At 36.5% G+C, this 10,981-nt stretch overlaps 2 protein-coding genes across 2 annotated transcripts; one reads left to right on the top strand and one right to left on the bottom strand.

The window, feature by feature from the left end:
- The first annotated feature begins 288 nt into the window (after nt 1-288).
- On the top strand, nt 289-897 carry LOC149178161 (uncharacterized). The gene has a single exon (XM_089422009.1). It carries the CDS (start codon nt 289-291, stop codon nt 895-897), a length of 609 nt encoding a protein of 202 aa, XP_089278135.1.
- Nucleotides 898-9,502: 8,605 nt separating this feature from the next.
- Nucleotides 9,503-9,979, bottom strand: LOC149178160 (uncharacterized). The gene has a single exon (XM_089422008.1). It carries the CDS (start codon nt 9,977-9,979, stop codon nt 9,503-9,505), a length of 477 nt encoding a protein of 158 aa, XP_089278134.1.
- Between the last annotated feature and the right edge of the window lie 1,002 nt (nt 9,980-10,981).

The raw sequence follows: 10,981 nt of genomic DNA, 5'->3' as shown, positions 1-10,981 counted from the left end.
TCAACACCTCTTCTTAAAGTGTGTCATGGAAAGACATTGCTAGAATCAACTCATCAGTCCTCTGGAGATGAATATTTACACCTTTGATCAGCTCTCAACTATAAACAAGAATTGGGTGCAAAGCTACCCATACGCAAAAAAAATAAAATCTCTATAATTCGCATTTGGAAGTGTCTCCCCTCTTCCCTTTACTGGCAAATTTGGCTAGCAAGGAACAATTGCATCTTTAAAGGCCAAAAGCCAGACTCAGCGTCCATATTAGCCAAAACTTGGGCTCTAGTTGCGGAGATGATTAGCGCTAATGGAGTTTCAATCAAGGATCAAAATAGCTGGCAGCATGAAGAAAAAGAATGGTACAAGAAAGCCCTCCCTGAAGGTGTTACAAGGATGCATCCCTCAATGAAGATGCGAGGAAATCCTAGAGATTGGAAGCTCAGGGGAAATGAAAAGGAGATAGAAAATTGGATCAAAATTGAAAACAATAACATCCTTTTCTTTGATGGAGCATCAAAGAATAACCTTGGTAGAGCAGGGGCAGGTGGAGTAATTCTTAATCAGAAAGGCGAAATCATATCCTCTTATGAATGGGGGCTTGGGACTATGTCAAACAATAAGGAGGAGGCCTACAGCCTACTAATGGGCATCATCATCCTCAACAAACTTCATGTTAAAGATACAATTATTATTGGGGATTCAAAAATAATTATTGCTACTATGGTAGCAGGCAGAGAATTTCAAAATCAGGCACTAAAAAAAATAAGACAAAGAATTTTGGACATCACCAAAATGCTGGGAAATGTTGTCTACAAGCATGTATTGAGACTACACAACCAAAAAGTAGACATACTCGCCAATAAGGATGTGGAAAGGAGAGCTGGGTTGGTAAAAGAAAACTAAGTGATTTATGAAAATATAATTCCTTAAGCTGTCAGCTCAGCTGGACTGGAGCAAGGTACATTGCACAATCAATCAACTTAAGCAAAAAGAGACAAAGGCTCCTATGAAGAATAAGAATGTGAATTTCCATCACATGACTGATAAAAAGATCTCAGACAATCCTCCTAGTGTAGCGAGGAAAATCCAGATCAGAAGGAATGACCGGCACAAGGATTCGTTTAAGAGAGAAATCCGTCTCAGGAACTAGCATGAGGCCGATGAAAGTCAAAACAGCAGCGACAGAGCCCATCTCTTTCTGTACATCAAGCTGGGTATTGATGGCGCTATGGGGAACTCTATCGAGAAAACAGAGCAGACTCACGAGACTTGCTTGCTCAGCCAAGTCTATAAGAAGCAGCCTCAGTGCAAAATTCTCCATCAGCAGATCCATATCAGTGTTGATAAGGTGAGAGAGCATTGTTGTAGAAAAGTGCGCGGGATCATTCAGACCATTGAAGTGAGTGAGTGGAGAAAAGCTATTAGCAACATCGTTGGTCATGAGTTGAGGAGGGGTAAGTATAAGTTAATTTCCTTCAATAGAGATTCTTCTGATAATATTTTGTCTGTCTTGTATTGGGTTTGGTTATGCAGCTTATCCTTTATGATCAGAGATATTCGGCCTCTTTTCCTTAGGCAGCTCACTCCTACTTTGCCTGGGCGCTCTGTCTTCCCTAATATGTCCCGCCCTCAGTTGTCAACAACCCATCTCTCTACCCAGCTTAATCAGTGTATTCCTCTCTTGTTCCTCGCTTTCTTTCCTCTCTATCATCTCATTCGGGTCCCTGAATTACTCCTTTTTATCTGTGATTCATGCTTGTTATACCATTGGCCGCATCTCGCTGTTCCCATCAGTCTCCACAGGAGTTTAATCAGTAGGAAGTCACAGAACACTGGCACTGCAAACCTCTCTTCGCATTTGTCCACCACTCAGAAGCAGACCTACCCCGCCTACAGTGCCAGTGAGAGAATTCAAAACTATTGGTATCTCAAAAGGAGTCCATTAAAAGGGAAAAATAGAGGCAATAGAATAAGTGTTGTAGCTTATTACTATAGCAAGAAGAGAAGGAGCCATTAGAGGAATAGTGAGCAAAAGAGTAGCACAGACATTAGGCCTCTCAAAATGTCTTGCAATCCCTTAGAAAAGGTAGAGAAAAATGACAGCTGTGCTGTGTGTCACGCCAACAGGTTCACGATCGGTCGTTTCATCCAAACGCTTAAAGACCCTCGCTCTAAAATGAAGAGTGTGAATAATTACAAGCAACTGGAAATAGAGAAACAAAAAGCCGCGTCAAAGAATTGAAAGACAAGTGCAAGCATCTCGAAGATGCCGTGGACTACATAAATTCGTTAAACCAAAGTGAGTAGGGGGAAACCTCTTCTAGATACAACAAAAAGAAGGGGAAATACCCCGAGGAATCTGTTAACCAATTCTGGTGATCTACTTGCTTCCTTCCCTTTAAATGCTCTGTGAGTTTCGTTTGCTGCTCGATCAATATGTTCATCGATATAAGTATTCCCTTCATCAGTTGTTTAGAAACAAGATCTATAAATTTGTTGAGGTAGGGACTGCGCTCCCATTTTGCACCTCCAAATTAGATCTTTTGCAGTTGCTTTGTAATAGGACCTAATCCTACTTTTCTCTTTTATAATATATAAGTATCTGATCTTGTTAAAAAAAATGATGCAGAAGGCCATCTTATTCCATAATTCTTCTTCTTTTGAATCTAGGTATATCCATAACTATGCCATTTGCTTTTGTGAAAGTGAGGGTGTAGGACACATGGTTGGGAAGTTCTTTGCTAACTAGATTTCATTTGTTTATGGTGAAGTAGAGGTTGATATGACTCTCCTTCTTTTAGTCTCAAATTGCTTATTATTATGGTTTCAAAAACTATACCTTCAACCTATTTATTTGAAAAAAAAAATTGTAAAGTGGAAGATAATTATGGAAGAAAAGTAAGGAGATCCATTTTTTTTTTAAAGAATTGGTAAAAAAAAATTATTAATAGAGAAAGATTTACATTGCGAACAAATGTCATGATTCTATGATATGCCTAATGATTCCATGTGAGAACAATTGTCATGATTTTCTTGTCATTTGGACAATGTCTTAAATATACTATGTTAACTTTTTTGTTTTGTATTGTAATGTCATACAATCTTTCTCTACCATAATTTCATAAAATTGTTCTATATATTAAAATAAAACGAGCCTTAAGATTATAATAAATTTGATCCAAGAATAAAATTAACTTAGATCCTTCTTAACTCGGGATCTATCAAGTGGCTAGAGGGATCAAATCTCTTTTCACTTTACAATAAGTTTATATGTTAAGAGATTTATCAAGTGGCTAGAGGGATCAAATCTCTTTTCACTTTACAATAAGTTTATATGTTAAGAGATTTAAACCCTTGGGCACTTGGTAGAATTAAGATGAATCTAGGTTAGTTTTAAAAATAATATAAATTTTTTATTTTTATTTCATGTCTCAAATATACTTAAAAGCATCAGTGTTTTGTTTGCTAATTTTTTATTTTATAAATTAATATAAATTATAATATATTAATAGTAATTTATTTTGAAAAATAAAAATTTAATAAAAAAATATTTGTTATCTTTTAAATTATTAATTATTAATTGTTGGAATTTAAACTTGTAAATTAATATAAATTAATTATTATTTTAAACTTAATTCTCCCTAGTTTAACTAATAGAGGAAATGACTTTTGACCAGAATCTTGCGATACAATTTCTAGCAAGATTGTGATTTCTTGGAGTTTAAAATACACATTTGAATGCATAAATAGATTGGTGCACCCTAAAAAACACTTGAGATACTTTTCTATATATTATTTACTATAATATATATATATATATATATATATATATATATATATATAGTTTAATGGAAACATATTTTGTATAATAAATTTATTACTATGTAAAATTTGATGGTCAAATTTAACTATCCTATATTAATATTAGTTATTTTTTATTAATCTTAATTGATTTTAAAAATATTATTAAATTATGAATTTTTTAATTTCTATTAAATTAAATATTATATATAAATATCACTTGAATCTATAACTTATTAAACCATTCATTTTTAGTTGTTGGATTTAATTGTGTTAAAGTAGTTTTTGGGAAAAGTGTTATTGCTTATTGTTTTGTACTTTATATTTATTTAATCTATTAGTTTTTGCCCATGGTTTTGTTAGAGCCCATGGTTTTGTACTTTATATTTATCCAATTTATTATTTTTTAAAATAAAGATGGTAAAATGAGGATGGATATCAATGTTTAAGAATCTTATTATATTGTAAATTTATTATAAATATTAAATTTTTATGTGTTTATTAACTAAATTTAAATATAGTTATGGAAATATTATTTTACACCATTACATTTCTCTATACCTTTTTGCTTTTAAATTTAAATTAAAAAATATAATAAAATTAAATAAAAACAAAATATTATAAAATATTTAAAATATATTGATATACAATTTTTCTTACACTATGTATACAACCTACACATCTCTTCCATAATAAATTATTGAGCACTTCCACAAAATAATATTGCACGCGGTCGTGTAGCCCAAGTGGTTGAATAGACGGCTTACCGTCTCCCCACCCGGGATCGATTCTCGGTGCATGTTGGCTGCTCCGCAACATATTGTTCGCCATTCTGCTTCGCTACTCCGGCAGCTAGATATAAAAAATATAAAAATAAAAATAAAAATATATTTATCTATTTCCAATTTCAAGTTTTAAGGTAGAAAAACCTATTCATCACTAATATCTAACTATGTGATACTTATTGAAAATATTTATATTTTTTTACCAAATTGTCGGTGATGTATTTATAAGTGCAACTTGGATATTTACACTCTGAACATGAAAGAGTCATCTTCCTTTGATACAACATGCTTATCCATTTGTTTTCCCATATTTTACTATGAACCTGAAAGAGTGATCTTCCTTTGATGCAACATCCTTATTCATTTGTTTTACCAGATGGTTAAAAATAATGTTTCAAAATTTTCTATATTGAGTTTATTTCTGCCGTCAAGATTGCACCACGAATCATATGCCTTATCCTTAAACCCAACTCCATAAAGACGATGGATCTTTTGTAATATTAAAGTTAATCCAATAATCTCTAGGCTCCTCTTGTCCATAAAAAGGTGGGAGAGATTTATTCAAATTGAAAACGCATGAAGAATTTGAATTGTTAATGGCTCGGGGGCAATGGAAGGAAGGAATTTAACTATTTAAGTAGTTTGGCTATAAAAATATACTAGCATTTGCACCACATGTTACAAAAGAAACGTCGTAAGGCAATGATATAAGAAACAATAGCATAGAAGGAATGAACTTTTTCAAATATATTTTATAATTATGATAGACAACGCTTCATGATTTATTGACCCTCACGCTCTGTGAACTGCTCCATAACTGTGTAGTTATGTATTTATGAACTCTATTTACAAATGAGACCTTTTGCGGATATAAATGATGTGGGTAAAATAAAGATTCTTTATTAATATAAAGTAATAATAGAACTTGTCAAAGGTCCAAACAGTGAAACATGGTAAAACTCATATTTAAAAAAATTTCATTTACATTACAGTATGTATTACAACGGATATGACATTTACATGTTAACTATTCACTACATGCCTTGGAACCGGGCAATACAGGTTATTTGCTTGTGTCAACCTTTACGGATTGAGTACTGCCCATGTGACTAGCATATACACAACGTGTGTGGTTTACAATTATCATCTCCCTTCTTTACCCAGTTGTCTACCTTATCCCTTATGAAGATTTTTACCGATTATGTATTTATTTTCCTGCCCTGCCATGGTACGTGGCACGAGCAACAGTTAAGCTCCTCGAACTCAACATTGCATCAACGGAGGAGAAAAGGTGTGAGGATCCTACGGTCAGAGTTTGTCTTAAGTCGGGTTCAAGCTATCTCTCGGTTGTTTGGTCTCATTTTCGATCTTCGTTCCTGGGACTCCGTTCTGCCTTTCTCCATGCCTTCCGTGGCGCTGGTTCTGCCTTCGGCTCAGGGCCGTGGACTCGATGCATGGACTCCACTGCAAGGTCACAGGTTTACCCCCGCGTTGCAACTTCCTGGTGAAGGCAAAGTAACCCAGTTAAGTTGATTGACCTTAGGTACAATTTCCTTTTGTTGTTTTCATCGTTTCCCTTTCTCATTGCTAAGCAGCTGTGGTGATTTCTACAGGTTCTTCTCCAGAGGATCCAGGTTACTTTTCAAAGCAGAGAATTGTGCTTCCAGCCAAATTCCTCCGCTCACCATTTCTCGGGTAAGCAACTACCACAGTTTCTTGGTTGTTTGGAACTGGATGGTTCGTCTCTTAAGGCATTCTGCCTCTTAGCTCTTAGATTTCCAAAGTTGAATGTATGGGAAGTGGTGAAGGTCGAACAGCTCTACGCTGTTGCTGGGTACTAAGTTTACTGTTCGGTACACCAAGATGTTAAATTATCTAAGAAATGCACTCTGTTTTTGTATAGCATGGTTTTCTATTTTAGGCGTGCAACCAAGGGTTTTTGCTTGCTTAATTCAACACCATGCCTACTCTGGTGCATTATTTGTACTCTGGTATTATTGTTTGATTACCTTATTTGATATTAATCCTGTGCCGAGAATAGAAAATTTGATGTTAAAGAATACCAATAAGGTTCATTTAAGCTACTTGACTGAAAGAATCAATTTGTTACCGGTTCACCATTCTGAATACTAAGTATTCTTTTATTTTGCTGCTGTTTCACATCAGTTAAAGCTTCATATGAGAGTGTTATATGTTTTCTTCCTTCGATGCTGAGGGTTTCTCTTACTACAATGGGTTCATAGAGTTTCTTGTATTTGTCGGGTCAAATGTAAATGTGATCTCCTGATCGTTTTGGGTTGAATCGGTTCCAGGCTATGGGTTGTTGACCCTCGATCCTTCCGAGTCTTTTGGTGAATATGTACAACTTCTTTCTTTGTTGATGAGACACCAGTAATTACTGGTTATGCACTGCTGTTACTGAGTCGTTTTAGTTCCGCGCTTGTTTCCTCAGGAGTTGATTTTGTGAATCTTTAATTATATTATCTGGATAGGTATCTGTTTAGTGTTCGTAATACTCTGCTATCGTGCAGAGTTGCATTGTCTAGCATGGTGGCTCGGCCCTTAAATTCGGGCAGTCTTTTGGAAACTATTGTCACAGAAGAGGTTATTATACTTGCTTAGGGTTTGTCACGATAAGTATTGATACATCCTTTGTTCAAGTCTCAGGTCTTTCTCTCTATAATACTAATCTCTGACTATTATTTTTTTAAGAGTTCACACAGTGTAAAGCTAGCCTCATGCCCGCTTGTATTTCAATTTTTTAAGTTTTTCCTTAAACCATAAAAGACAATTCCATAAATTATTATTTTCTTTGGAAATCTATATAGATTAACTGCACTCAATCCTATATAACTAGGAAGAATACTATACAGAGCAACAAAATTTTAATCCTAAATACCATTGAAAAATCTACACCGAGTAACAGAATTTAATCCTAAATAACATTGAAGGGAAATTAGTAATTTCCTATTCCTGCATTTCCTGTAAGGTTCTCTTTCCATACTTTGCAAACACAAAAGTAAGCTTTAAATCCAGATAATACTTCTAGTATAAAATAATAACTACGTAGAATTACAATCGTTAGAGCAGCAAAATCGAGGTATTTTGTACAAGCAGAGAAGCGGACAATGCTTTCTGGTCTTCTGAGAGCTCTACAAGTTTATAAAGTGAGGCCAACGAGGCTATGTCAATTGAGCAAGAGACTGCGGCAAACTGCTCCAAGGGATCAACAACACAACCTTCCAGTTGAGCAAGAGACAAGGATGTGTCAGCTGAGCAAGAGACTGCGGCAAACTGCTCCAAGGGATCAACAACGCATCCTTCCAGGGTAAGGTTGGTTAGCGGGACAACGAAAGGGGAATACTTTTAACTGAAACTGTATCGTCCTCCTTTCGTGGCCTAGTATGAACCGTCCCAATCTTGGCCAAGAACTCACAACTACAAAACCAAGTTGTGAGAACCGTCCCAATCTCGGCCGAGAACTCCCAACTGCAAAACCAGGTTGTGAAAAGCCCACAGATCCAAATACACAGCAAAGCCATTGCCAACATCAACAAATTTTTTCCAATACTTCAACCCACAGGGCAACAACAATCTTTCAATGAATGGTAGGCGCAAAGCATTTAGTTTAAAAAAGAAGTCCGTGAATTGTTACATACCACTCCTCAACCAATTTGTAACTATTTCCAACAAATTTGTAACTATTTTGATCGAACGGTTGAAGTTTTTGTGATCGTCTAACATTTCATCTTATGGTGCACAAGAATGATAGGTAGGCAAAAAGGGGAGTGGATTTCAGAGGGAATGCCTTACAGCGTAAATATGAGTAAGTATGTTAAAAGGTATAAAAATATGTTGATAAGATTTTTAAATTGAAAAAGTTGTATTTTAATTTTTTAATGAAGCAAATAGCAATTGAGACATTAATTTTTTTTCTTAAGTTTATAATATGTAAGTATATTATAGTTGCTTAACAAAAGCATTCTCGAATGTTATTTTTTTTTTGACAATAATGGTTAGATTTTATTTAAGATTCGGAAAAACAGCTGCCGAGGGCTTTAACAGGGCTACTTTGTGTTTCCTTGTTACAGATTTTGCTTTCGTTTTGATAGGAGGCGAGGAGAGTACATTTAGCTTCTGATAAGTACGCTGATGGGATTACACTGTGTTTGCAGATAATGGCTTGAATATGTGCTTGATCTGGTTTCAGAGTGGCGTCTTGATTTTCCGCTACGTTTGCTTGCCGTGTCTTAGCTCTGCTTCCTAGCTTGCAGAGAGGAGACCCATCGCACCAGACTTTCATTGCCGAGTCTTCCAATAGCTCATTGCTTGTTTTCTTTTGGTTTGTCTGGTGGATTCTTACTTTGTGCTCAAGTTTTCCAAGTGAGGTGTCAACATTGCTGGCATTGCTTGCCGTTTCATCATAAATTGTAGCAGAGGCCTTTCTGCTATCTAAACTAGCCTTGATGTAGCCCTCGTGAACCCCCCAACACCTACCCAACTGATTGCAGAATGACGCAGCAATGAATTCCAACAGAGAGTAGAGAGCGAAAATGATGGGGTTGCGTTCTGATTTTTTCCTTGTAGATGAGTCCGAGTCTCCTAACAGCTACCAGCTCATTTTGGTCTGGTCCTGAAGCTCTGGGTATTGGAGAGTAATCTGAAATAGAGGATTGCTCAGAGGAATAGAGGCCTAGTCTTCTCCAGAATTATGGAATGTTGCAGTTCGATTCAATATCATTTACTAACAGTGATCTCCTGCTCCGGAGAGAGCCTAGATTGGCTTCCAAGTCTGCTTGTGAGTTTAACTTCCTCAGAATATGAAAGAAGGAGATTTTGTGAAACTTGGGAAATACTAGCCTGATTTTTTTGAGTGTGGAGGCTAATTGTACCTGAGAAGGGTTCTTTTGAGAGTTCATAGCCTAGATAATTAGTCTAGAGTCTCCAAAGACTGAGATGGATAGGAAATTCCTCTTGATAGCCAGATTTAGACCCTGCCACAGAGCAAGAGCCTCCGCTCTGTTGTTTGTTTCATGGCCCAAACCCCATGCAAAACGCAGCTCAGTTGAGCCTCCAGGACTCAAGATAACTCCACCGCCACACGCTGCTCCTGGGTTACCTTTAGAGATCCCATCAAATAAAAGGCAATGATCATCCAGAGTTGATTTCCATTTAATGAATTCCTGTTCTTCCAGACGAATTTCCCAATGAGAAAAGGCTTTTGCAGGAGGAATGGGTCTATCCTGATGGTTTGGAACTAGCTCTTTTAGCCATTGATCTTCCTCGCTGTCCAGAATCATACCATTTCTTATGGCGGGTTTGGCTTCTAAGGCCTCACCCAACAGAGCTTTGATTTTAGTGATAATTCTGACAGGATTAGAACTCTCCTCCTTGAACATTATCTTGTGTTGGCATTTTGGCACCAGTGTGGCACTATGGCACAGGTGTTGTCCTTGATGGCAACTCACTTTGGTAACCGATCTCAGTTCAGGGGCTCAGAATGAAGGAAATCTTGTATACGCATGTTCACCTTGCCGAAGACGCGTATACACGCGGCTTATACGTTCAGAAGTCGCGTATGCGTATACACGTACTTTTATGCACATAAAAGCGCGTACATGGTGGGAAACTTATTTTTGGTCCGTGGTTGTTAGTCCTTGGAATTTGAACCTATGGTTTTGGACCATGGTATCTCGTCAGAAGTGTTGACCCCAGGTTTTGGGCCCTTGGTATTGGTTTATTATGGTTTTGGACCGTGGTATTGTGGAAGGGCTAAAACTATAAAAGAGGGAGGAGATCATGTGGCAAAGTATCATCTGATTTATTGAATATATGATATCGTGCTAGATATGGAATATTGGTGATTGGGTTATGGTGCAGATCTAGATCTGAATGAAGGAGGAACTTGAGCGCGAGAAGGATAAGGACTATTGATGGATCAAAATCTCAAGGCTTGAACATTGGTATCTCTGTATGATTTTGATCTGTTATATGTGGCGCACTCTTGATCTATAAATCTGGGTTAACTAATGTCTGAATGTTTAAAAGAATAAATTATTCTTTATAGATATGTACGCAGGTTCAGTGAAGTTCAGGTGCATATACACGCTTTTTCTGTGAATAAAAGGAGCGTATACGCAGGTTGGTTGTGGTACAAAAGCGTATACACGCAGATTGATGAATAGTGAAGTAGCGTACATATCTTGATTTATGTTGTAGCTGCTTCTGTTTTATTGCTGCAGTGTTCTGGGTTTAGAATTAGTGTTTGATTACAGTTACTGTGTTCTGGGTACAGCTGACAGAGAAGTGTTTATCTGATTCAGTTTTTGATTGGTGAAAAGGGTTTGGTTGATGCAGAAATACTTGATGTTGATTGATATTACTTGTGGATCCAGTCTGAA

This window comes from Pinus tabuliformis, chromosome 4_1 (assembly GCF_031772625.1).
Source record: "Pinus tabuliformis cultivar Carrire ecotype Pingquan chromosome 4_1, CPIR1, whole genome shotgun sequence".
Taxonomy (NCBI): Eukaryota; Viridiplantae; Streptophyta; class Pinopsida; order Pinales; family Pinaceae; genus Pinus; species Pinus tabuliformis.
This window is presented reverse-complemented; position numbering and strand designations above follow the sequence as displayed.